This window comes from Manis javanica, chromosome 2 (assembly GCF_040802235.1).
Source record: "Manis javanica isolate MJ-LG chromosome 2, MJ_LKY, whole genome shotgun sequence".
Classification (NCBI taxonomy): domain Eukaryota; kingdom Metazoa; phylum Chordata; class Mammalia; order Pholidota; family Manidae; genus Manis; species Manis javanica.
In genome coordinates, this window is record NC_133157.1 from 48804727 (window position 1) to 48832500 (window position 27774).

Sequence of the window (27774 nt, forward strand, 5' to 3'; positions counted from 1 at the left end):
TAGTCCATTCCTGGGTTCTGTGAGTCTGCTGCTGTTTTGTTCCTTCATTTTTTTCTTTGTTCTTATACTCCACATATGAGTGAAATCATTTGATACTTGTCTTTTTTCTTTCTCTGCCTGGCTTATTTCACTGAGCATAATACTCTCTAGCTCCATCCATATTGTTGCAAATGGTAGGATTTGTTTTCTTCTAATGGTTGAATAATATTCCATTGTGTATATGTACCACTTCTTCTTTATCCATTCATCTACTGATGGACACTTAGGTTGCTTCCATTTCTTGGCTATTGTAAGTAATGCTGTAATGAACATAGGGGTGCATGTCTTTTCAAATTGGGCTCCTGTGTTCTTAGGGTAAATTCCTAGGAGTGGAATTCCTGGGTCAAATGGTATTTCTATTTTTAGTTTTTTGAGGAACCTCCATACTGCTTTCCACAATGGTTGAGCTAATTTACATTCCCACCAGCAGTGTAGGAGGGTTCCCCTTTCTCCACATCCTCGACAACGTTTGTTGTTGTTTGTCTTTTGAATGGTGGTTATCCTTATTGGTGTGAAGTGATATCTCACTGTGGTTTTAATTTGCATTTCTCTGATGAGTAGCGATGTGCAGCATCTTTTCATGTGTCTGTTGTCCATCTGAATTTCTTCTTTGGAGAACTGTCTGTTCATCTCCTCTGCCCATTTTGTAATTGGATTATTTGCTTTTTGTTTGTTGAGGTGCGTGAGCTCTTTATATATTTGGGTGTAAACCCTTTATTGGATCTGTATCCACACTGTAGGATGTCTTTTTGTTCTGTTTGATGGTGTCCTTTGCTGTACAGAAGCCTTTCCGCTTGATATAGTCCCACTTGTTCATTTTTGCTTTTGTTTCCCTTGCCCGGGGAGATATGTTCATGAAGAAGTTGCTCATGTTTATGTCCAAGACATTTTTGCCTATGTTTTTTCTAAGAGTTTTATGGTTTAAAGACTTACATTCAGGTCTTTGATCTATTTCGAATTTACTTTTGTGTATGGGGTTAGACAGTGATCCAGTTTCATTCTCTTACATGTAGCTGTCCAGTTTTGCCAACACCAGTTGTTGAAGAGGCTGTCATTTCCCCATTGTATGTCCGTGACTCCTTTATCATATATTAATTGACCATATATGTTTGGTTAATATCTGGACTCTATTCTTTTCCACTGGTCTGTGGCTCTGTTCTTGTGTCAGTACCAAATTGTCTTGATTACTGTGGCTTTGTAGTAGAGCTTGAAGTTAGGAAGTAAGATCCCCCCTGCTTTATTCTTCCTTCTCGGAATTGCTTTGGCTATGGGATCTTTTGTGGTTCCATATGAATTTTAGAACTATTTGTTCCAGTTCGATGAAGAATGCTGTTGGTATTTTGATAGGGATTTCATTGAATCTGTAGATTGCTTTAGGCAGGATGACCATTTTTACTATATTAATTCTTCCTAGCCGAGAGCATGGGATGAATTTCCATTTGTTAGTGTCCTCTTTAATTTCTCTTAAGAGTGTCTTATAGTTTTCAGGGTATAGGTCTTTCACTTACCTGGTTATGTTTATTCCTAGGTATTTTATTCTTTTTGATGCAATTGTGAATGGAATTGTTTTCCTGATTTCTCTTTCTGCTAGTTCATCAATAGTGTATAGGAAAGCAACAGATTTCTGTGTGTTAATTTTGTATCCTGCAACTTTGCTGAATTCAGATATTAGTTCTAGTAGTTTTGGAGTGGAGTCTTTAGGGTTTTGTATGTACAATATCATGTCATCTGCAAATAGTGACAATTTGACTTCTTCTTTACCAATCTGGATGCCTTGTACTCCTTTGTTTTGTCTACTTGCCATGGCTAGGACCTCCAGTACTATGTTGAATAATAGTGGAGAGAGTGGGCATCCCTCTTTTGTTCCTGATCTTAGAGGAAAAGCTTTCAGCTTCTTGCTGTTAAGTATGATGTTGGCTGTGGGTTTATCATATTATGATATTACCTTTATTTTGTTGAGGTACTTGCCCTTTATACCCATTTTGTTGGGAGTTTTTATCATGAATGGATGTTGAATTTTGTCGAATGCTTTTTTAGCATGTGGTTTTTGTCCTTTTCGTTGATGTGGTGGATGATGTTGATGGATTTTCATTTGTTGTACCATCCTTGCATCCCTGAGATGAATCCCACTTGGTCATGGTGTATGATCCTCTTGATGTATTTTTGAGTTCAGTTTGCTAATATTTTGTTGAGTATTTTTGCATCAATGTTCATCAGGGATATTGGTCTGTAATTTTCTTTTTTGGTGGGATCTTTGCCAGGTTTTGGTATTAGAGTGATGCTGGCTTCATACAATGAGTTTGGAAGTATTCCCTCCTCTTCTATTTTTTGGAAAACTTCAAGAAGAATAGGTATTATGTCATCTCTATATGTCTGATAAAATTCAGAGGTGTATCCATCTGGCCTGGGTGTTTTGTCCTTGGGCAGTTTTATGATTACTGATTCAATTTTGTTGCTGGTAATCGGTCTGTTTAGATTTTCTTTTTCTTCGTTGGTCAGTCTTGGAAGGTTGTATTTTTCTAGGAAGTTGTCCATTTCTTCTAGGTTTTCCAGCTTGTTAGCATTTAGATTTTCATAGTATTCCCTAATAATTCTTTGTGTTTCTGTCGTGTCTGTCATGATTTTTCCATTTTCATTTCTGATTTGTTTATGTATGTAGATTCTCTTTTTCTTTTAATAAGTCTGGCTAAGGGCTTATCTATTTTGTTTATTTTCTCAAAGATCCAGCTGTTGGTTTCATTGATTATTTCTATTGTTTTATTCTTCTCAATTTTAGTTACTTCTTCTCTGATCTTTATTATGCCCTTCCTTCTGCTGACTTTGGGCCTCATTTGTTCTTCTTTTTCCAGTTTCAATAATTGTGACTTTAGACTATTCATTTGGGATTGTTCTTCCTTCTTTAAATATGCCTGGATTGCTATATACTTTCCTCTTAGAACTGCCTTTGCTGTGTCTCACAGAATTTGGGGCTTTGTGCTATTGTTGTCATTTGTCTCCATATATTGCTTGATCTCTATTTTAATTTGGCCATTGATCCATTGATTATTTAGGAGCATGATGTTGAGCCTCCATGTGTTTGTGAGCTTTTTTGTTTTCTTTGTACAATTTATTTCCAGTTTTATACCTTCGTGATCTGAGAAGTTGGTTTCAGTTTGGTAGAATTGCAATCTTTTTGAATTTACTGAGGCCCTTTTTGTGGCCTAGTATGTGGTCTATTTGGAAAATGTTCTATGTGCACTTGAGAATTATGTGTATCCTGCTGCTTTTGGGTGTAGAGTTCTGTAGATGTCTGTTAGGTCCATCTGTTGTAGGGTGTTGTTCAGTGCCTCTGTGTTCTTACTTACTGTCTGGTTGATCTGTCCTTTGGAGTGACTGGTGTGTTGAAGTCTCCTAAAATGAATGCATTGCATTCTGTTTCCTCCTTTAATTCTGTTAGTATTTGTTTCACATATGTAAGTATTCCTGTCTTGGGTGCATAGATATTTATAATGGTTATATCCTCTTGTTGGACTGCCCCCTTTATCATTATGTAATGTCTTTTCTTATCTCTTGTTACTTTCTTTGTTTTGAACTCTATTTTGTCTGATACAAGTACTGCAACACCTGTTTTTTTCTATTATTTGCATGAAATATCTTTTTCCATCCCTTCACTTTTAGTATGTGTATGTCCTTGGCTTTGAGTTGAGTCTGTTGTAGACAGCATATAGATGGGTGTTGCTTTTTTATCAATTCTGTTACTCTGTGTCTTTTGATTGGTGCATTCAGTCCATTTACATTTCGGGTGATTATCGAAAGATATGTGCTTATTGCCAATGCAGGCTTTGCATTTGTTGTCACCAAAGGTTCAAGGGTAGCTTCTTTACTATGTAACCGTCTAACTTACCTCTCTTATTAAGCTATTATAAACACAGTCTGATGATTCTTTATTTCTCTCCCTTCTTATTCTTCCTCCTCCATTCTTTATATGTTAGGTGTTTCATTCTGTACTCTTTTGTGTTTCCTTTGACTGCCTTTATGGACAGTTGATTTTATTTTTTGCCTTTAGTTAGTATTTGGTTGGTCTGCTTTCTTTGCTGTGATTTTATTTTCCCTGGTGACATCTATTTAGCCTTAGGAGTGCTTCCATCTAGAGCAGTCCCTCTAAAATACCCTGTAGAAGTGTGGTTTGTGGGAGGCAAATTCCCTCAACTTTAGCTTGTCTGGGAATTGTTTGATCCCTTCTCAATATTTAAATGATAATTGTGCTGGATACAGTAACTGGTTCAAGGCCCTTCTGTTTCATTGCATTAAATATATCATGCCATTCTCTTCTGGCCTGTAAGGTTTCTGTTGAGAAGTCTGATGATAGCCTGATGGGTTTTCCTTTGTAGGTGACCTTTTCTCTCTCTCTGGCTTCCTTTAATACTCTGTCCTTGTCCTTGATCTTTGCCATTTTAATTATAATATGTGTTGGTGTTGTCCTCCTTGGGTCCCTTGTGTTGGGAGTTCTGTTTGCTTCTGTGGTGTGAGCGACTATGTCCTCCCCCAGTTTGGGGAAGTTTTCAGCAATTATTTCTTCAAAGACACTTTCTATCCCTTTTTCTTTCTCTTCTTCTGATACCCCTATAATGCAGATATTGTTCTGTTTGGGTTGGTCACACAGTTCTCTTAGTATTGTTTCATTCCTGGAGATCCTTTTATCTCTCTCTGTGTCAGCTTCTCTGCATTCCTGTTCACTGATTTCTATTCCATTAATGGCCTCTTGCACCTCATCCAGTCTGCTCTTAAATCCTTCCATAGATTGTTTCATTTCTGTAATCTCCCTCCTGACTTTATCCCTTAGCTCTTGCATGTTTCTCTGAAGATCCATCAGCATGGTTATGACCTTTATTTTGAATTCTTTTTCAGGAAGATTGATTAAATCTATCTCCCCAGATTCCCTCCCAGGGGATATCTGGGTTATTCTTGTCTGCATCAAATTCTTCTGCCTTTTCATGGCAATAGAGGTAGTCGTAGGCAGTTGGTACATGTGTCAGCTGGGAGAACAAAGTCCTGCTTGCCCGTCGCCTTCCCTTCCTGCAAGAACGGCGACCCCTAGCGGCTTGTGCTGGGGAGCTGTGTGTCAATGGGGGTCTCTGAGTCTGGCCTGGGCAGCGGCGGAGGAGGCTCTGCCCGGCTGCTGTGGGTGTGGCCAGTCTCAGGCTGCTAATCTGCTATGGTGGGGCTACGCCAGAGGGGCAATGGGCTGGAGGTTGTTTATCGCTATGAGGGGCCTCAGAGCTGTGCTGCCACCTGGGGGGTTAGGGTGCCCAGAGTTCCCTGGGTTTCCCAGCTGCTGGGCTGTGTGTGCTGGGATGCTTATGTCCAGCTGTGAGGCTCCCGTCCCTTTAAGTCTTTCACAAAGCACTCGCTTTTCTTTTGTTCCAGGGGCGCCAGCTGTGGGAACCCACTTGCAGGTTTTACTGTTCCATTTTCCTAGTATCCAGCACACCATGCACTGCGTGTCTGCGCTCTGGTGTGGATGGCTAGCTCTGGGGATTTAGCAGTCCAGGGCTCCTTCTCCCTCCCTGCTCCGACTCCTCTCCTCCTGCCGGGAGCTAGGGTGAGGGGTGCTGGGGTTCCGCCGGGCCGGGGCTTGTATCTTACCCCCTTCGCGAGGCACTGGGTTCTCACAGGTGTGGATGTAGCCTGACTGTTGTACTGTATCTTCTGGTCTCTCTTTTAGGAATAGTTGTATTTGTTGTATTTTTAAAAGTATATATGGTTTTGGAGGAGATTGCCGCTGCCTTACTCATACCTCCACTTGGCTCCTCCTCATTTTCTGCCTTCTTTTGTTTCTGAGACATTTGTTGTCCATCTAGCTGTCGGTCATCTAGTTGTAGGTAATTTTTGATCTCTGGTTGTTTTTAAGATTTTTATATATTTATTTTTGTATTATGAAAGCTTGTTGAGATATGTCTAAATGTACATTTGTTTTTAGCCGTTGGGGCTGTGTGTGCTTATTTAATGTGAAGGCTCATAACTTTCTTCTGTTTTGGAAACTTACTAACGTCTTTTCTAATACCACCTCATTCTTTTGATCCTTTCCTTCTGGAACTCCTATTGTTGGGGCTTCTAATTCTCTTCTCCATATTTTTAAAATTCTCTTTCCTATTTATAACCTCTTTGTAATTCTGGGCTGTTTTCTAAGTTTTTTCCTTGAATCTTTCATATGGTTCACTAATTATCTTTTTAGTTACGCTTAATCTCCTTTCTGACCTATTTAGTTTTCATGAATATACTTTTCATTTGTTTCTTTTCAAAACTTCCTGTTCTTTTTCATGTATCATCTTTCATTATAGCTCCTGTTGTTCTTTTTGCTAATCATTTTAAATTTATTGATTTTATTTTTTTCAGTTTTTCTAATATCTCTCTGTTTCAGGTACTTCTGCTCCTGTATGTTCTCCCTGCTAATTTTGATGATTGTTTCCTTCCTATTAAAATATTTGACTCATCTCAACTTCAGTGGGTCTCTCCAGCCTTGGAGGAGTCACATGGGCTCCTCGTTGCAGAATGGGCTCTACAGAGTCCCAGGTGTTTCCCTTGAACTAGGCCAGTTAATGTCTTTGGTCTGGGATTCCTAGTACAAATAGCTAGTGTAAATTTGAATTTCACACCTTCTTTTGAGTAGGCTAGGTAGGCTTAAAATGTCTTCATTCTGTCCTTTTTTATCACCAAAGACTCAGGTACTCAGTCTTCCTTGCTACTTCACTGGTCCAGTGGCAGAATTTTTATAATCTCTTTTTCAAGGGCTGAGCAGCCTTTGTAGTGTCCTGAATCTGAGTGACCTGAGATGATGTTTCTTATTGTCATGTAGGCATTAAGTCTTCATTGTTCAGAGCTTGGAACCTGTCTCATTGAGCCTTTGTTTCTTGCTTGAGCTAACCGTTCTGATCATACTTTCCATCTTTGGTCCTGGCACATGATGATTTTAATTTGTTCTTCTGGGAATTCCTTTCTTTTTCTTTTATATAGCAGTTCTAAGTGTGTTTTTATGGTAGGAATTAGTGCTTCAGCTTGGTTTGCTTTGTTGTGGTGAGTTCAGTTTTGTTTACCTCCTAACTGCCCTGCTGTGTCTGTCTGTCCTTTGCTATCCTTAGGTCTGTACTGCTGTAGTTTAGTTTTTATATTATTTTTATATGATTGTGTTCTAACTAGCTACTCTGTCTCCTATATTTACCTATTTCATATTGCAGATGGATATCAGTGATCTTTCTGTAATGTGAATATGGTTCGTTTCATCTCCTGGTATAGTATATACCAGTGGCTTCTTATCACTGTTAGGGAAAAAAAAAATAAAAGAAAAAAGCTTTTTTCACTTAGCAAATTTTATCTTACAAACTTTCATACATACCAAAACAAATGTGTATCAACTCTGCCTTGCATCATAGGTGGTGTTTATAGTTGTACATAATCATTTTAGTTTATGGTTTTCTACTAATTTTGTGATATAGATGTATTTGTGCTCATTTTTGGAATGTTTTATACATATCAGTAATTCTATCATCAGTAGGTGCAAAAGAACAGGGTATTGAAAATGTTGTAAGGCGGCCTACTTTTGCGATGGATTAAAAGAAAATCTTTACATGGTATACACATTGGCTTTTTATATATGTGCAAATTTATACTTTAGGCATGTATAAATAGGGAAAGTGTTTCATAAGCTAACATAATGAAAGAAGAGAATCCCCTGGAATATCAAATCCTTTGTAACCTAGCCATGGATTTCTTTACCAATCTCATTTCCTACTGTGCCTCTCTGACATACCCCGTACTCCTGCATACTAGACTTGCACGTTCTCTCCATACCTTCATGTTTTCTTCATGTTCCCTGGTCTGGGCCAAGCGCCTTTATGCCTCCTTGCTTTCTGTGCCTACTTCTCTCATATACTATAGTAGTATGCCATAATTCTTTACTCATTGACAGCCTTTTCTAGACTGACTGCTTGAAGGCATTATTTTTTCTTTTATTTTTTTCTCCCATCTTTTATTTCTTTCTCCCATTGTTCATACAGTAGTGGCACATAGTTATTCAGTGATTGTTGAAGAATAAATATGTAAGTTGACTGATGTCACAGATGCTGGAGTGAAGTATGCTAAGTACTGTAACTTTTTGGCCTTGTTGGTTTAGGTGTACTTAATTGCATGTTGTGTATATAAACAGGAAGCATGGGCATATAATGCTAGAGAATTATTATGGACTGTTGCTTTTGGGAAAGTTGGTTTAATGTCAGCTATCACTGCTTTTGTAAAAGCCTATTGCTAGATACTTTCTATCACTGTCCTGCCTATCACTTTATACTTAAGAATTGAATAATTGTCTTTTCCTATTAGCATTCATATTACTCTGATTTTTCTGTATTTTCTTTTGTTTAGAAGTTCTAAAATTTCATGAGATCCCTGAATATTAGAATGTATAAATGTAATTAAAGAGTAATTAGTTTTTATATTCCTTTAGATACACCTAAGCAGCATAACCAAGAAAATGATTGCAGAAGAGCCAGTGATACACTGGGGACTGTATATTACCCAGCCAGCAGGTAAAACAAACTTGATTTTCATAGATATTTTTTCCTTCATTAAATGCTATCTTCAGCTGATTTCTAAGCTTCTCTTACTTGGGAGAGTACCTTATTTTCTTTGCTTAACAAGATGTAGTTTTCTGCTGTGGATCCACATTTTCAGGAAAGGTTCAACATTTCTGATGCCTGGGCATTTTTTTCTTCTATTGTTTACCTAAATGTTGGGATTCATGGAGATTATTTTATTTTTGAAAAAAAACATGTGGAAATGATCTAGTGCAAGTTTGGGAATTTCTGTCTTCTTATGTCTGTAAATTTATTTGAAACTACTCATAGCTGTTGACTAAATCCAAGAATTTAGAGGCTTTTGAGATGGTCTAGTCTGGTAGTTTCAGGTGTAGGCTGCAGTGCCCTCTGGTGCTGTGGATGAATCTAATATAGCTTGTGGCTAGTTCAACCCTTTTCTACTTCAGCTTGAACAGCTGGCTTTTTTTCTGTATTATATGTCTGGGTTTTTATATGTCATTTGATAAAAAATAATTTTATGTTTAAAAAAAATTTGGAAGACTTCCGATTCAGTCTAATCCCAGAATTTAACATATGAAAAAACTGAGCCTAGTTAGTTTATTGTGACTTCCTTTAGGAGTGTTCTTATTTCCTTTATTGCCCACTTTCTCTGTTACCCATTTTGTTTCTTAAACTGAATGCCAGATTATATAAGCAAAAATCTCTACATGTATGTTATCTGTTGGGGAATATATATATATATATATATATATATATATATATATATATATATATATATGTATATATATATATGTGTGTGTGTGTGTGTTTGTGTGTGTGTGTGTGTATGTGTGTTGTATTTTTTTCTAAATAAAACACTGTTAAGAAGTAATCAAATGCAGATATATTGATTAGGTTCCTTTATTGTTTTGCTTTCTTTTTTAATTATCCTTTGATAATAAAATAGGTGTCTTTCAGTCTAACCTCTCCATGTAATTGAGGCACAGATATGAAAACAAAATACTTAGGACAATTTTAAAAGATAATTCTAAGTTTGAAATGAATCGAAGCCCTCTTCATTCTCTATACTCTTAATAGTCTAATAAGTTAAACCACCATAACAAGAGTCAAAAGTTAATATGTGAAACTGAGCTATTGGCAGTTTCTTCTGCAGTAATTTTCTGCCTCACAGGAGGTCAGGATTACTTGTGGAAAAATTTTTCTTTGTTTTTAGATTTGGATATGATGTTGGTTTTCCAGAGTACCTAAAAAAAAGAAATCTTTTGTGAAATCTGATATTGAAGAGATAGATAGTAATGTTAATGGGCTTGCCATTTTATACCCTTATCAGAGTTGTTATTAAAGCATGCTGGAGGGTAATAGTTGGTGCTTCCCAATCTCAGTTATGTTCTTGGTTTGTCTTCCCTTAAAAGAACAAATTAATATTTTGATTAAAGTCTCTTGATGGACTAAAGATTGATGGAGTTGGTAGATTAATTCATAAATCAGATTTTTATTTATGAACTCCATTGACCCTCAAGATTCTTTCCTGAAGTAGAATTTTGTACTAAGATGTACTGTCAGAATTCTATAGGAGCCAGACACTTAGCCCCTAAGAATTTGGTTCAAGTGGAATTCTCTTAGTATAGGAAAAAGAAGTTGTATTAAATATAATTTGATTTTCACATTTGTCCTCTTCCAAGTTCCTGGATCTATTAATTATCTTATGATACTTTAATTACATGTTTGGGTTATTGAAGGAAAGTAGGTTGCAAGGGACAAATGCTTAAGGGGTATGAAAGATTATAACTGTTTAACAGCAGAAAAGAAGACAGGTCAAGAGTTGAGTCACTGGTATGTGGAGTAAACTTCTTAGAATTTTATGCTATAAAAGGTATTTCATAATAAAATGTTTAATTAGTAATATGCAACATAGGTAGATAGTACTTAGAAGAAGTAATACTTTTTTTTGCATGTAATGAAGCTATTATACTAAAAATTTAATTTGTAGTGGCATCTTACGTTAGTATATATGTAAATAATTGGGAAATTCATATGATCAATACAGCTATTCAATTTAAAAACATGGAAAGAATGTAATTTTTTAGAGTGTGTTATTAGCTGTTTCACATGCAGTTGTCATTCACAGGTACCAAAATATAAGTAGTCTCCATAAATTTCATGGCTGGTTTTGGTCAGAGTGAGCTGATGGAGGTTTTACCATACTTCAAACCAGTGACTGGTGATGCCTTTGCTGTATACTGTGGGCACTAACTTTCTTTGCAGTGGTTTTTGGAAGGTAGGGTTCCATGAAGTTCTAGTGGTGGTGATGCAGTTCTTCTAGACCTTTAACCTCTCCAGTTTCTCTTGTGCTGCATTTCAAAGATAGGGCGCTATAATCTTGCCTGCATGCCAACTAAACATCCTTAATCTTAGAAATTTAATTCTAATCTGAAAACTTTCTCTTTTTATAATTTTATTATTGCTTTTAAATATATATATATATATATATAGTAACAACAATAGCAAGTAAAAATGAAAAATAATTAAAATTTCTAACAAATTATTAGATTCTTCCCATTATCAGATTTTTTTTAGGTTTTATTTACCAATGTATACAAATTTAATTCTAATCAAAGTGTGGGTTATAGTCTTGCATTCTAAAATAAAAATTTTAAACATTAGCATAGCATGAATGCAGAATTTTGGGTGTGTGTATGCATGGTTACTTAGCATGTTACCAGTTTTCAGTTACGTTGTAACATTTTCATTTATTTAGTTAATTTATCTGTAATATTTCATTTATTTTTAGACTTTTAGGTTTTCCTCAACTTTTTTACTATAAAAAGCAGGTCGCTTTCTTTTTTTTCTTTTTGAAGTGCTCTTTCCTTAGGATAAATTCCCACAGTGGGATCAACATCCTTTCTTTTTATCTATAGTGCTAGAAGTTCACAGGCTTCAGTTCTGGCATGGCAAGCAGATAGTAAGGACTGAGCCAAGGCTTCTTCAAAGTTGTCTGGGATTGAGATGTTAGGGCTAATGACAGCACGTTGCCAGTTCAGAAATGAGAGAGGGGAATATGTAGAATATGTTTCCATTTTTCTTAATTATAGGGCTCTTTAAGAATATTTCAGGTAGAAAAATCTGTAGAACCTGTATCTGTAGATCTCATATATATGTATAGAATCTCATCCTCAAGTGACATTGACTCATTGAATCAGTTACATATACGTAGTGCATTGCCAAGTACCAGGCACTGTGTTAGCCCCTGGGGACGCCTTTGGACTCTTTGTCCTCCAGGAGCTCACATCTAACAGTGGCATTGCTCCATTGATTTATGGCCCTGCTTCAGAGGGCTTTAGATTATTTTAATGTTAAGTTTTTGGGAAAATTAAGATAAAATTGCAGGAGGTAAATTTTTTTCCTTTGATATTTAGATTATATCTTGTTTGAGGTTAAGTTGAAGTTTGAATAGTTTCAGTTATTGTGTTTGGAAGGTAGATAATTCCAAGAAGGTCATATTTGAAAAAGCATATTTGCTATTGTATAAAATATTTGCAAAGCTGTTGATTTTGTAATTCTGGCTATGAACAGAAAGCAAAGCCCCAACGTGCTTGATGTTGAAAGTGGGTTCTGTAATAATCCTGCCTTTCATACTACCTAGGATAGAAAAGCTTTTGGCCAGTGAGCAGAGCCAATCCACAATTTGAAAGCTCTTTCAACATAAAGATAGTTAAAGTTATCATTTCTTTAAAGGCTTTAAAAATTTAGTGACTTGTTTTGTAATTGTAATGAAAGAATGCATAAGGTTATGTTTATCCAAAGGGACAAGATAATCTAAGAGATTAAGAAAAAACTATGTGTAGAATGCAGCAAACTGAAACTTAATTACCCTAAGACTTTACTGTAAGTTAACTTTATTTGCTATAGAGCAAAATTCAGCATAAAAGAAATTGATTTTGGATGTGAAGTATTAAAGTCTTAAAAGAAAGTCTCTGCTACAATTAAATTTCACCATCTGAAACCTGAGAACATTGTAGTAATGTGACTATAGTTAATTTGCTTTTACCCTGTACTCATCTTTTTGAGTGTTCATCAAGTCTAACTCTTGTTAAAAAAAATGCTTTTGACTTAAAATATGTAGTAGGTAAGGAAGATGTGAGAATTTGGGAGGCTGATACATAAATTGGGCGGAAGTACTCCCCTAATTGTCACAATATCTCCCTAGAATAAACTGCCTTTTGATGACCGGGACGAATTGAGTGAAATCGTAACGGACAGATACGGGGCAGACAGTTTCTTTAGATTATTCAGACACATCAAAGTGATTGGAACTCTTTCTTACTTATAACATGGACTTACTACTTTTTCCCTTTAGCCCTACTTCTTTCCTGTTGCAACCAGTTTCACTGTCATCAGATAGAAACAGTATTACACTATTTGAAAAGGTACATTTTAAAACTATTTTTAATTAATTCTGACTATACTTATTTAACATAAAATGCTACTCATTTTTGTTGATATCCCATCTTAATTAAATGTAATTTGTATTTTTACATTTCTCTGTATTTGCACATCATGTACCATTTCTATTTACACATTCCCTATTGCTTCTAAGTGGGTATATTGGAATTATTTAATTGTTCAGTGAACACACAATTTCATAAAAATGTTAATAATTCTTTACAGGTTCATGATAACTCATGAATTTCTAATGGAGATCAGCTATAGTTATTAAGGTTTTAATATTACATGTCTATCCTTCAGGACATGAAGATGAGAACTCCTAGAGAGAAAAATGAGACAATTTGTAAGAAAACAGCAGAATTTGAAGTAGAAGACTCTGTATCATCAAATATTGCAAAAAATTCAGAGAATAGTGCATTTGGAGGGGCTCTTCCAGCTAAAAAAAGTGATCCATTTCAAAATGAGCAAGATCATCTGGTAGAAGAGGTTAGAAAAAGATTGTAATAAGTATGCTGAAATATCTATTATTTTTCATTGGTGTTGGATTATAAGTTACAGTTATTGTTAATTATTACACAAATATTATTAGTTATTGGTTAACTGAGGTTAATATAGGAAAAGAGGTCCTAGATAATAAAAATGGTTAAAGCAAACCATAATAAAAATTGGTCCTCCTAAAAAGTAGAAATAGATTAAATATAAACTTATTCAGTTAAGATTATATCCACGATTTAGAAACATGTCCCATTCTATAAATATCCAAAAGTATAAAAATAATACATGTATGTCATTTTTGGAATTAATCATTTCTTAAATTGTTGGATAAATATACCCAATGATTATACTCTATTATAATACTCTGTGACTGTTGTCTGTTTCTTAGCTGAACTTCTTCCTCTTTCTTTGAATATGAGAACAAAGACTATGCAGTATCATATTATTACTGAATGAAGGTTTTGTCCTTCTGCTTCTAAATATTTAAAAAGCTATTAAATGCATCATTGTTCATGATAACTGGTTTTCTTAACTAGCTTTGTTCCTTAATGCTATCCTGTTTTTCACTGGCAAGTGACCATATAAAACTACTATTGCTCAGTAGTAATATTGTACCATTTACTACTGAAAGTTTATATAAACTAAATGCTTAAACTGTGCTCTAATATTTTTTTTACATGTTTCCCACAACATCCCCTAGCATTATTTGAATTTGGATAAGCAGCCAGAAAATAACAGTTACTTTATATTCCTGAGAAAATAAAAGAAAAATTTAGCGCATATTGATTCAGGTACTCCTTTATCTCAGTCCTGATCAAAGTAAATGAACATTGCCAAATAAGAGCTCTAGATGCCAGTGATTTTCTCACTTGTAACATGAAGCGGATAAACCAGTTTCATGGTCTCTATATACTTTTAAATCTGTAAGGATCTATTGTTTCTCTTTGTTAGCTGATAGACTCTACACTAAAGAAAAGATGGTCAGTCTTTTTTTTTCTTATATGGAAGGAGAAGCACATCTTTCTGGTTGAAAGAATTTATGTATTAGTAGTGGAGTGGGATAGAATGGAAGAGGAGAGTCCTAAAAGCTCATAAAGCTCTGAAAATAAAGTGAAGTTAATTTTCTTTTCTAGTGTTTGTGACAAGGAATATTTAATGTTTGGATTCTTAGAATTCTGTTTTCCTGGGGGAGGGTAAATTTGGGGGTCAATTTGATTATGGTTGTAGGAAGTTATTTTTAGGAATCTAGGGGTAGTAATTTTAATTTGCATTTTTTATTCTGGTTTTATTGAAATTCAATTAATACAGATGCTATTTTCGTATTGCATACTTTGCTATTTTAGAATGTAGCCCTATGCCTTGTTCACTTGATAATGAATTTTCTGGCAAATACTGTGTTGTCAGAATGTTTTCTGGTTTTACTATACGTGTTATTGTGTAAATATATTTTAGTTAAAAATGTATAAACTTTCTTTAAAACTGTAGTCATTTTAGCAGACATAGAGTTGTCAAGCCCCAAAATGTGGGAGATGGCATCTTCAGTCACTGTGTAGTCAGAACTATCTCTAAATCTAACCATGTATTAAGATTCTTATCTTTTCTCTCCTTTATAATGAAATATCCATTTAAGATAAGAAGAGAGGAAACAGTTTTGTGTTTGATTTCACCTTATACGATTGTGCCTAGGTAGACTGTATAGAGTGTCTGCAGAGCTACATTTTTTAGCTTATTTTTGTACCATCTGCTATGGGAGGGGGTGCTGACTTGAAGGGTTGATTGTTTTATTGGGGCTTTTGTTGCATTCTACCAATGGGCTTGGTAATTTTCCCTCTACTTTTTCTTTTCTGTTTTAGGTTGCTAGGGCAGTTTTATCTGATTCACCACAGCCCTCTATAGGAGAAGTAAAATTGGAGGAACTAATTGACTCTCTAGCTTCTAACCCTTTCTTGACAAGGAACCGAATTCCCCGAACTCCAGAAAACTTGAGTAAGTTAATGCTATCATTTTCTTTTTTAGATATATTACTAGTATTAGAACTGTGGTCTGACAAATCTTCTGGAAACTCACTTTAGAACTCTGTTTCAGTTTAATGGCAATGGCTCTTTGTTTTGATGTAAAAGACTCTTTTTGAAGTAGTGAGGATGGGCACTCCCGCTTACATGGCAGTTCTGCAGCAGTGTTATTTTGCCGATATTCTACACTTTTGTTTTTGTTGTTTTACTTTAGCTTTTTCCTGGAAAATACTTGAGCTGAGCACTTTCTAAAAACCCTCTGCCTCCACATGACCTATGTTTAACATTTATAGAGTATAAAGGCTGTGTTCTCCCAGTAAGCAACCAGCAATATTGGCCAAAAACTGTGTGTACAGAGATTTTTTTCTACACCCCCAAGCTAGTCAGACTGCCTAATAGGCATTTTTTTCTCATAACCTGTAATTTTGTTGGCATAGTTCTGATATTATTGTTCTTCTGTAGTCACGTCATTCTGGCTGAATGATTAAATGTAATTTCTTATTTGCTGCTGGAAATGACACAAAGTTAAATTGATTCAGTTCAATCAAAGCAAGCCACAGTCTGGGTGGGTGGTTGGCAATCTACATACAGTTTAAGAACCCATTTAACCAGCTCTGGGTGTTTTTGTAAATCAAGTTGTGAACATAGCCATGCTCATTTATTGACATACTGTTGATGGCTGCTTTCAGGTTACAGTGGCAGAGTTGAGTAGTTGCCACAGACCAGATGGCCTGCAAAGCCTCAAATATTACTGTCTGGCCCTTTATAGCAATAGTTTGCTGAACCCTAGCCGAGATGGATAAGGAAATATCTTGTTAGGACATGTAATTTGTATGTGCTGTGTGAAAGCATATGCACATCTCAGGAACAGCTTTTGTTGTTTGTATGTGATCATTGGAGATGGTGGTGGGTGGTGGTGGTGGGCTTTGGCATGTTGTAGAGCCTTGTCATGTAGCTGGCTTATTTATGGAATATGTACTGAGTCAGTAGCTTTACTTTGAGCCCTAGCAATGAAATGTTTGATTGCCTGCTTTTTTTGAGCATATTAGTAAATTGTGTTTTTTTACTCTCTTGGTTGAATTAGTAAGTAAAATTAGGCGCTCATGGAGAAAAGCTCTTCAAATGGAAGATAACAGAAGTATGGAACCGATTCAGATGGATACTGAAACTAGAGAAGTATTGCCAGAATCCTTACCTGTGTTGCCTAATGAAAGAGAATTTAGTGTGACCAGTTTTCTCTTAGCAACCAGTGTGTCTGATTCTAGCCATTCTCATTTGCCTGAAGAGAAAGTTGTTTCAGATCGCCTCAAGTGTGTGCCCCAGAAGCATATGGTGACCAGTCACATAGATGAAACAACAACACAGAATCAGTCAGATTCGTTAAATAAGAAAATAGTGTGCAAGCAAAATTTGGGGAGTACAGCATTGCAGAACAAGCTTTTAGAAACTAGCCAAACAGAGACATTCTCCCCTTCTGTAGGTGATAGGAGAGATGTGATGGGAAGCTGCAAAGAGGATTATATTAAAATAGCAGACCACTTGCAATCTTCTTATAAAGAATCTTCCATGCGCAAGAGTGTGTTAGGGAACTCTTTTCAAACATCAAGTGGAATTAGTTCTAGTTTTCAGGATACTGATTTTGGCATATTACATGAAAATCTTCCAGAAGAAGTTGGTCATTTAAGTCTTAATAGTAGTACAGAGGCCAGTGTTAATCTGGAACCAAATAGTCCTATGCACAGTGACATTTTTCCAGAAGATGTTGTGGGAGAAAGACAGACTACTACAGTATCAGACTTCAGTTTACAGGCTATTTGCAGTAGATATGAGGCTCTGAAAAAACCTCTGTCCAAGAAAAGGGAAGAAATTTACCTCTTTAATTCAGAGACACTTGAGAAACACACACCAGAAGTGAGCCCTACTTTCCAAAACCTGCAAATAGATAATACACTTAACTTTTTGGACAGTTGGGATTTGCATGTTGACTATACAAAACCATCTTTACGCATGTCCCTTGGTGAAAGGAAACAGTCTCTCTCACCACTAATTAAGTTTTCTCCAGTGGAGCAAAGATTGAGGACCACAATACCATGTAGTCCTGGGGAACTTACACCTAATTTAAAAGGTAAGATTTAACCAGACCTGTGCATATTGACTTATTGAAGGTTTCTCTCAAATTCTCATATAAATGAATGCTACATAAATTTTACTGTTAATGTGACAAAATACGCTCGTTATTCTTTTAACAAGGATGAGAAGAGGGAACCCATCACTTTTATGGGTATTTGAGAACCTCTGGGGATGTGTATATATATAGTTTGCAATTGGTATGGGACTGGGATAGAAAACAACCAAAAACCTGAAACCTATTGTTTTTTGTAACACAAACTACTGAAAGTAAATCTCGTCAAAATCTTGGCTAGTGGAGGATGGTTCTAAAAAAAGTAGAAAAATACAATGTTAAGTGTCAGTCTTATTCTAATACAGTATCTGTGATTTGTCTTGAAATAAATTGGGGGGTGGGGTGAAAAAGCAAGGTACGTTAGTACATTAGTTTCCTACACCTGCCATAACAAAGTACCACAGACAAATAGCTTAAAACAACAGAAACTGATTGTCTCTCGAGACAATAAATTCTGGAGGCTAGCATCCAGAATCAAGGTGTTGGCAAGGCCGAGTTCCCTCTGAAGCACCAGAGGAAGGTCCTTCTCGCCTCTTTTAGCCCCTGGTGCTCTTTGACTTGTGGCAGCATAACTCTGATCTCTGCCTCTGCCTTCACATGGCATTTTTCCCTCATGTGTCTATGTACCTTATTAGTACACCAGACATGTAGACAAGGACACCCTACTCTAGAATGACTGCATCTTACCGGATTATACCTGCATTGACCCTATTTCCAAATAAGGCCATATTCTGAAGTACTGGGGTTTCATTATCTTTCATCTTTTGCAACATATCTTTTTGGGGGACACATTTCAACCCATAACAGTAGTAATAAGTATTGAAGCTGGATGATGAATGTATTGGGTTAATCATAATTCTCTTTACTTTTGTATGTTTGAAAATATTCATCATAAAGAGTTAAAATAAAACCTCTTAAAGCATCTTAGAATAGCTACAGATCTGGTGATATGGATTCATCATATAGCACTGATTTGGCCATGATAGTTAAACACTGGCATATTGAAAAGGTACCTCTGTGAGAATAGTGGTAATTTTATCATAGTTAAGTATTTGTGAGCTTTTTTACTTAAGACTGAAATTTGCTGCTACATGAAATCTATCCTTTTATCCGTTGTAATGTTTGTTATCCTTTTCTCTCTTTTTAAATCAATTTTTCAGAAGAAGAAGTCTTGATTAAGAGCCTTGATGCAAAAGAATCACTCTGACTTGAAAAGATGAAGCAGTTTAGCTGAATTAATTTAACTATGATGCACTTAAATTCAAGCAGTGTCACAGGATTCAAAACTCACATAATTTAAATATACAGTGGAAGTGTAACTCTTTTTCAAGGCCTAAGAATCTAAAATTATACCTTTTAACCTCCTCTAATGTTTTTAGGTAAGGACAGAATGTTTGGATTTTCTCTGTAGGGCTGTGAGATTGAAATGTGAAGTACAATACTGCCTTGAACAATGAGGGGGGTAAGGGGAACCAACCCCTGTGCAGTTGGAAATCTGCATGTGACTTCTGACTCCCTAGAAAGTTAACTGCCAGTATTCTGCTGTTCACTGGAAGCCTTACTGATAACATAAACAGTTGATGCACACATATTTTGTATGCTAAATACGTATGATGCTATTTTCTTAGAATAAAGTAAGCTAGAGAAAATAAAACATGTTTTCAAATTGTGACAAGTCTCCAAAAACTTTTCCAGTATATTTATTGAAAAGAATCTACATATAAGTGGACCTGAGCAATTCAAACTTGTGTTGTTCAAGGGTCAACTGTGTTTGGAAAGCAAATATCAAGTTATGTGAAGCCATTCTGATTTCTTGAATAATCTTGTAAGCATTAAGTAAATGGCAAAATGTTATTATAATTTCAGTTAATTAACTTAAGGACAAGTGGGTTTTGATGTTCTTTTATTAAGTGGTTAACATAATATCCATTAGCTATGCTGTTCTTTCATTTTAGGGAAACGTAACATGTTTCTTTATGGAACATTGTGGTACTAACCAAAAAATGTGAGAAAAATGGTTGGATGTGTGTTGTCAGGATAACAGAGTTTAAGTTTGGGAAAGTTCTAAACAGGTTCAATGATTATTCAAGTAAGTTGATCCTGAAAAATGATGTTTGGTGGAATAAAGTGCATGTGATGGTAGAGTGGGGTAGAATGAATTTAGAAAAAAGGCAAAAGATGAAAAATGATGACTAGACACTTAAAAGAACACTGTCAAACCATAAATCCATTCGCTGGGTTGTGTAGCAGATTTATATTTAGTCTAATTTAGACTTTGAGATTTAATTTAATTCTAGCTTTATATTTTACCAGAAAAAAAAGTAAATTAAAAAATTTACTAATCTGTGTTTATTGTTTTTTTTGGGGGGGGGTGGCATGGTTTTTTGGGGCAAGGAGATAATTTGACTGTGTTACTTTCCTTCTCGAAAACCATCAGTTCCCCACTGCCTACATAACAGCTTGAAAGTAACTTGATAAAATGGAATTTGGGTTAAAAAACTTTTCACTGTTATACAGCTACATCATTGGTAAAGCTAGGATTTGACCCTATTTTCCTTCTTGAATATACCACACCACGTCGCAGAAATAACCAAGGAGCCAGGACAGAGGGTATAGCTGCAGGATTGGGCCTCCTGTGACCTTCTGGACTCTTGACTCAAATGTAAGGCCTCTTGTACAGCTGTCCTGCTCACTCACTCATGGCCCCTGGCCAAGGAAAGGGCTTGTCTCTGTCATCCAGGTGTAAACATGCTATCGCCCTCTGTGAACTGGAAGGGTGATAGTGCCACAGTACCCCACTATCTAGCCCCAACCCGTAACTATCCAGACTTTGTCCATTTGCCAAGAAACTGGCAAGGAGAGGTGAAAAATTGAAGGGGAAAATTCTGGAAGTGGATGGGCTTAGTAGTTCATCTTTTATTTTGCGCTGGCTTTCTCAAGTTGTTCTATCCCAGTTTGAGGAAGTCTTGTGAGCAAAAGAAGGAAAGCACATAGAACTACTTTATTTGCAGTGGAAAAGAAAGAGGAAGAGAAAAGGTGCTGTACTCTTTTATTATTTAATAGAACAAATTAGTGATTTCAGGTCGTGGGGAACTATTTTCTCATCTTAAGAAAACCCAGTGTCTGTAAATCCAGAGTTAATATGTAGGGAGAAGGTAGGGCTGTCATATTTGCATCTATGAAGTGCCAGAGCCATTCCTAGATAATACATATAGATTCACGTGATTCTGAGAATTGTAAAATAGCAGTTATCATACCTATTTTACAGATGGTACTGATACGAAGGAGCATAAATAAGGTGGACTGAAGGAATCATCAGGAACCCATCTAAATGTAGATTCTGTATTTCTAAAGTGGGGATTATGAATCTGCATTTTAAATGTGCTTCTCTGGTAATTCCTAGGTTCAAATAAAAATTGAGAATCACTCCTAGGGGACATAGATTCACATTTAGTTCTAGGGTACCTTAAAGTTGCAGGTACACTATTACATGTATACTACCTTAGAGATACTTCACTATCTGTCTGATAAGCTCAAGTTCACAGTTAGTGTGGGAGGCCGTTAATTACTGAGAATCAAAGTATCAGAATGTCTCTCGATGACAGATCTATAAAAGTACATAAGTGAGCCATACCTGTGATAGGCTGTGGGATTCCCTATCCTTTGTCAGTAGTGTAAACAAAAATCGGTCATTTTCTCCTAAACCACTGTGATTATGGCAACTGCATTCAGCCTCTTCCCTATTTAGTATTGCATACATAGCTGCCTTTTGACCTAAAGGGACTACTTTGATCATGCCATTTTGATTAAAATTAAGTTTATTGCTAATTCCAGAATAGTTTAAATTTAAAGGCTTATAAGGTCCCCTATGTAGATCCCTCTATTTCCCCTTCCACTCTTGTTTTTTACCGTACTGCTTTGATGAGCATGGGTCTTCAGAAATCTTAATTCACAATTCTGAACCCTGAATACCTTACCTTACTTTACCAGTTTACAGCTGTCCTTTAGAACTTAGAACAAATACTGCTTCCACCTTCAAGTCTTGATCTGTCCTTTTCATATCCATGGCCCCATCCCTTCTCTGAAATCTGTGGTTCATTTTAGCTTTCATTCACTTAGTATTTTTTAAATTGCGTTTACCGTATTTTTTCAGAGTTGCATGTGATCTCTCCAGTTACAGTTTTTAAACATACATACTTGTGTGTGGGGGGGTATTCACACATGCTTGTGAAGGGTCATGGATCATCAGCAAATCAACTGAAGTAGAACTGCTTTCTTTGCCTCTTAGGTGATGGAATTAAAGCAATGGTAGAGGACTACTTTATTAATAACATTGTTGAATGTACCTCATTACATTCATAGCAGACTACACAGGATTTACCTTGTTTTATTCAGTATTTGTAAGATAAAGGTTATAAACTGACTTCTCTATTAACCTGCAACTTTAGTAATGCCAAGTGTCCTATTTTGAATGTTTAAAGAGAATAAGCATGAATGTTGCTTAACATGAAAAATCAAGTGGAATAAAGAATACTTGAGGTTGAGGAAAAACATTTTGGGGAGTTCAGCTGAAAAGAGAAATATGAGTAGTTTGAAACTTCTTTACTATGTGTTCCTTAACCATGAAGTTAATTTTATCTAAAGAAAAAACGAATTCTTGAGACCTTTATAAACGGAAACCCTGTTTTTTCCTAGTCTGTCTGAAAAAAACCCTATTTTTTACTTTTTTCCTACTTTTCTAGTAAAATTGAATAAAATGTTTAAGGACATTTTTCTCTATTTGCTAAAGTAAAATTCTCTTTCCCATTAAGCTGCAAATTCATAGTTGGTCTACCTTTCTTGTGCACTGTGAATGTCAAGTCCACATCCTGTATTTAAAATATTTGTGAGTCTTCCATGGGACTATTTATAAATATGTTCTACATACTAGTTTTGAATAAACATTCAATATTTATTACCTGGTTCTGGAATTTCCTATGTATCAAGAAGAACCATACCCTGCAAGTTATAAAATGATCACATATAAAGGTGTATCAGTAACTTGATCAAAAATTTGAGGTTCAGTGATTCAGAAAAAAACAAAAAATTTTGTTGCTGCCATTTTAATTACTAAATTTTAATAAGTACAAATATACCTTAAGAGTTTTTAAAATCTGGAGTCTTTATACTAATTACTGCCATAGGCCCTAATTAGATGGGTTTAGTAACTTACATCTGAATAGCTTCCTGCTCTTCACATAGGGAACCTATCATCCACCATTACTACTACAAAGGGTTTAAAAAAATGTTAAATAATTTTGTAACACTTTGGGAATTCTCAAGTCCTATCACTTATTTAATGTCTGTATGCAGCTGTCATGCTTCATTTGTAAAATGAGAGGTGAGAGCAGCTGATCATAGGTCTTTCGGCCCTACCTAAATAGATTTCATTTAAAATTATATGGTAGCTGGATCAGGACATTTTAGTTCTGTTTTCTGATTTCACTATACCATATTGCCAATCGAAATTAAGGACCTTCCCCAAAGTAGGTAATCTCAGAATCTAATTCAGTCTCATCCAGTTCCCAGATACAGACGGGAAAGTGATCTTGCCCAAAGTGAATGAAACACTGTTCTTTCAGAGAAGTCACTTAGCTTCCTGGGCTGCAGTTTCCTCAGGCTGTATTATTAGGGGAATTATTTGAAGGAATAATACACACCTAAAGAGGTGGATTTTCATGATAAACTTTTCTGTCAACAGAAGAGGTATGTATATAATAGGGATTTGTGATCATTTCCTAGGTTCAGTTGTATGAATACAGCTAATACCATTTTTCTCATTTATTAAAATTGAGATAAGGTAATCTACCTCATAGGTTTTGGGGACTAAATAAGAAAATGCACACAAAGTACTGAAGAATAACTGGCATTTAGTAAGGGCTCATATTTAGCTAGGTTTCACATCCAGTAATTTGGGGGTGGAGGGACAGCTCAGGTGGTTTTACTGATAGCTGATACTTACATAGTGAATATGTATGGCATGTGCCAGGCACCATTCTCAATGATTTTCATGTTTCTAATTTAATCATTTTAACAGTCCTATGATATAGTGATACTCTTATCCACATTTTACAAAGGAGAAAAGCACAGTGAAACTATCTTGCCCACTTCACCGAGCTGCTAAGTGAAGGGACTACAATACTAACTTAACTCAGGTGGTCTAGCTCCAGAGCCCATGCTCTTAATTACTTTGCTACAGCTGCTATGAAATATAGACAAGCTGATGGGGGCAAAGGTCACAAAATCAAATTTACCAGTATACTTGTGGGCAGCCAGAACCTTTAGATTTACGTATTAACCACCTTCAAATTATTTCAGATAAGACCATATTTTAAATTGCTAACAGAAAATGTTTATTCACAACTGAAGCCAAGAAGAATGTATAAATGCATTTTAATACCTTGCTGATAAAATAGTAACATTCCATTTTTGCAATCTTCAAAGGAATACAGGAATATACTGTAAAGGCTTTGATGTATATATCTATTATAACCAGGTATCAGAACACACACACACACCACCTACTTCAGTGTACACCACACCAACTTTTCAGAAAAGGCCATCTTGAAGCTCTACTGGATAGCTGAGTAAATAGCGTCCCACGTTGAAAGACTGGGGAGTAGGAAGAAATGGATAGGGAATAGTAAGCAGCACACATTTCAAAGCCCACTTTTAAGCACACAACATTATGAATATTACAAAAAAAAAAGATGCGGGAAAAAAAGGCAATTCAGCATTTGCAAAAAGAGCATCTGGCAATATTCAACGCATAAGGAGGCTGTGCTTGGGACCATCCACTCTCTCCAGCTTCTCAAAGTGTTTCCTGGCATTGCGAATGTTGATCAGAGTAGCTGCAGATGGGATCGACGGATCGGACATAACAACCATCACGTACGTGTTTGATGTGAAGATGTCGATGAACGCTGCGAAGTTAGAATTCCTAACTTCCATGCTCTGGAAAGAAGCGGCCAATTTACTGCAGCTCAGCTTGAACTGCTTAATGATGTTGCTGATCTTCTCAAATCGGTGGACGTCACGCTGCTCTTTGCACTGGTAATGGGAAATGACCAAGAACGTAGCTCTCTCGAACAGCAGAACTTCATCGGCCTCAATAATTTGGGCAAAATTCCTTAAGTTCATCTCCAGCTGCTGAACATTGGGAATCAGCTGATAGACGATACTGGACCAGGCTTTGTAGAGCGTTTCATCCCAGATGGATGTTCGAAAACAAGCGCACTCCAGCGGACGAGACAAACGCCTCAGGTCTTCCTCTCGCTCTTTAAAAATCAGGTCACGCTGATCTTCCTGAACCAGATCCATTTTGTGCACCAGGCAGAAAATTTTGGCATCAGGAGAGTTCTGGAGGATGGCCTCCAGACACGACTGGTAATAATGCATGTCCTTTTCAAGCTCGCGGCTCTCCACGTCAAACACGTAGATCAAAACCTCCACGTTACGGAAGATGTTGTCTCGCTGGCTGGTGAAGTAATTCTCCATGAAGGTGTCCTGACCTCCACAGTCCCACAGGTTCAGCACCAGGTTGCCCAGGAATCGGACGTGGGAGTGCTCCACATCAATGGTGGCCCCCAGGCGCCGTGTGTCTCGAGCAATATAATTTGCAAAGATAATCGACCGCATACTGGTCTTCCCCGACCCGCTCTTCCCCATCAACAGCACCTTTTTCTTCATGGCTGTATTTGGCATTACCCGCCGAAGCAGCCGCGGATTGGGCTTCTGGGCGCGGCCTAGCTGCAGCGCGAAGGGACGCGGGGAGGGCCGGGGGTTTCGGGATCTCTGCAGACAGGGCGCCGCAGCTGTGCAGTCGAGGACGCAGAAAGCGCGAGCTCGGGCTGGAGAGGTGGCGGCGGGAGAAGCTTTTCCTCAGAGGAGAGCGTCCCGGGTCCGGCGGCTGCAACAGCGACGGAGGAAAGCTCGCCTTCCGGAGAAGAGAGTCGCTGCGTCCCGGCTGCCACCCACTTCCGGCGGCGATCTCGCGAGAACTCCCGCTCGGCCTTCGCTGCCCAACGGGGTGCGGTAAACTGCTGTTTCAATGAAACCGAGCGGGGATTCCGCCCTGGCCGCTAAAGATAAAAGGGAAGGGGAACACAGGACTGTGGTGTTCCGTTCTCTGCCTAAACTGAGCTTACGGTCGCAAGGCGTACGTGCGTGGTGGGCTGGAGAGCGCTGCCATCTCGTGGCAAAAAGGCGCCCGCACACAACTTTTCAAAGAGCGCCGGTGCTTGGTTTTCGGCCAGGGCAAACGACAGGAGAAGCAGAGGAAGGCACGGCCTCCCCAGATTCTCTGGTTTACTGAGTAAAAGGCAGGGCAAATGAAAACTGTATAGATGAGGAAAGTGAGGCTTGAAGAAGTTAAGTGATTGTCCAGTGCTACCCAGCCAGAGGGTAGTAAATCCATACTGGGAGATATACTGACTGCCTGTTAGTGCTTTTTCCGTTTGAGTAAACTTCCTTTCTCACACCTGCTTCTTCGGTAATCTCAGGCTTAAGAATTTATTATCAGAATTTCAAAGCTCCAGGAAACTGTAATATGGGACCCGTGCATTAGCTCAACCTCACAATAGGCCTATGAATAAATAATCCTATTTTCAAGTGAGTAAATTGAAGCTTAGAAGGGTTCAGTAACTTTACTAAGTTACACATCTGTTAAATGATGAGATGCAATTTATTTTTGAAATATAAATTGTACAGGTTTAGACAACCATCACGTACGTGTTTGATGTGAAGATGTCGATGAACGCAGCAAAGTTAGAATTCCTAACTTCCATGCACTGGAATTCCTAACTTCCATTGCTCCGCTTCCTACCGGCCAATTTACTGCAGCTCATCTTGAACTGCTTAATGATGTTGCTGATCTTCTGTAGGTTATCTAGACTTACGCAACATTACTGCAACTTGCATCCTTTGACCAGCATCTCCCCATTTATTCCACCTCCTGGCCCCGGAAACCACCATTCTACTCACTGCTGTTTGTATCTAACTTGTGAAGATTCTAGTATAAATGGGATTCGGCAAGCTTTTCTCTTTCTGTATCTGGTTTATGTCACTCAGCATAATGTCCTCCAGATTCATCTATGTTGTTGCAAATGGCACAGTCTCCTTTTTAGAGGTTGAATAATATTCCATTATATTTATAAACCACCATTACTTTTTTAAATGTAAAATATTTTGATTTTGTTTAAAACAGCACACTATAAGTTTTATGAACCGTTGAGAATGTTCTCTAACACCATATTCTACAAGCAGATATTGACACAGCATTTAGCTAATGTATGCCAATAGCAGAATTCCTGTGGTCTCTTAGAGAAATCGAACATTTTTTTTTCTCACTCAATGAATTTAAATTCCTTTAGTATTTAAATTGGGCTATAGTGATGGTTTTTCCCCAGTTTTATGTTATGTATAATTGATATCAACATTGTATTAGTTTTAGGTGTATGTAATTTTTATATTACCAAAATATAAGATATTTATATTACCAAATGATCACCACAGTAAGTTTAGTTAACATCCATGACCTCACATAGATAAACTTTTTTTCTTATGCTAAGAACCTTAAGAATCTTCTCTCTTGGTAATTTTCAAATATACAATACAGTGTTGTGAACTATAGTCACTATACTGTACATTACATCTCCAGAACTTATTTATCTTATACCTGGAAGTTTGTAACATTTGACCACCTTCACTCATTTTACCCATCTCCCATCCTGGCAACCACTAATCTGTTCTCTGTGTCTATGAGTTTTTTTTTAGATTCCACACATAAATGGGATTGTACAGTATTTGTCTTTTTCTGCCTGATTTATTTCAGTCAGCATAATGCCTTCAGGGTCCATCCATGTTGTTACAAATGACAAATCCTTTTCATGGCTGAAAAATATTCTTTTATATATATATATATATATATATATATATATATATATATATATATATATATATATATATATATCACGTTTTCTTTATCCATTTATCT

The 27774-nt window shown here is 36.7% G+C and overlaps 2 protein-coding genes and 1 non-coding gene across 7 annotated transcripts in view; 2 read left to right on the forward strand and 1 right to left on the reverse strand.

The window, feature by feature from the left end:
• HAUS6 (HAUS augmin like complex subunit 6) overlaps positions 1-20087 on the forward strand; it is a 35821-nt gene extending 15734 nt beyond the window's left edge. For all 5 annotated transcript variants that reach the window (XM_037018607.2, XM_017670044.3, XM_073228448.1 and 2 more), the window contains 6 exons: positions 8516-8597; positions 12964-13033; positions 13353-13538; positions 15401-15533; positions 16644-17684; positions 18902-20087. In XM_037018607.2, coding sequence (XP_036874502.2) covers positions 8516-8597; positions 12964-13033; positions 13353-13538; positions 15401-15533; positions 16644-17684; positions 18902-18948 — 1559 coding nt within the window. In that variant the 3' untranslated portion in view covers positions 18949-20087. The remainder of the gene's footprint in view (positions 1-8515; positions 8598-12963; positions 13034-13352; positions 13539-15400; positions 15534-16643; positions 17685-18901) is intronic.
• Positions 12753-12883, forward strand: LOC118972430 (small Cajal body-specific RNA 8). The gene has a single exon (XR_005061408.1).
• A 4069-nt stretch (positions 20088-24156) lies between the features above and the next one.
• Positions 24157-25764, reverse strand: RRAGA (Ras related GTP binding A). The gene has a single exon (XM_017670045.3). It carries the CDS (start codon positions 25482-25484, stop codon positions 24543-24545), a length of 942 nt encoding a protein of 313 aa, XP_017525534.1. The 5' UTR covers positions 25485-25764; the 3' UTR covers positions 24157-24542.
• Positions 25765-27774: the final 2010 nt, after the last annotated feature.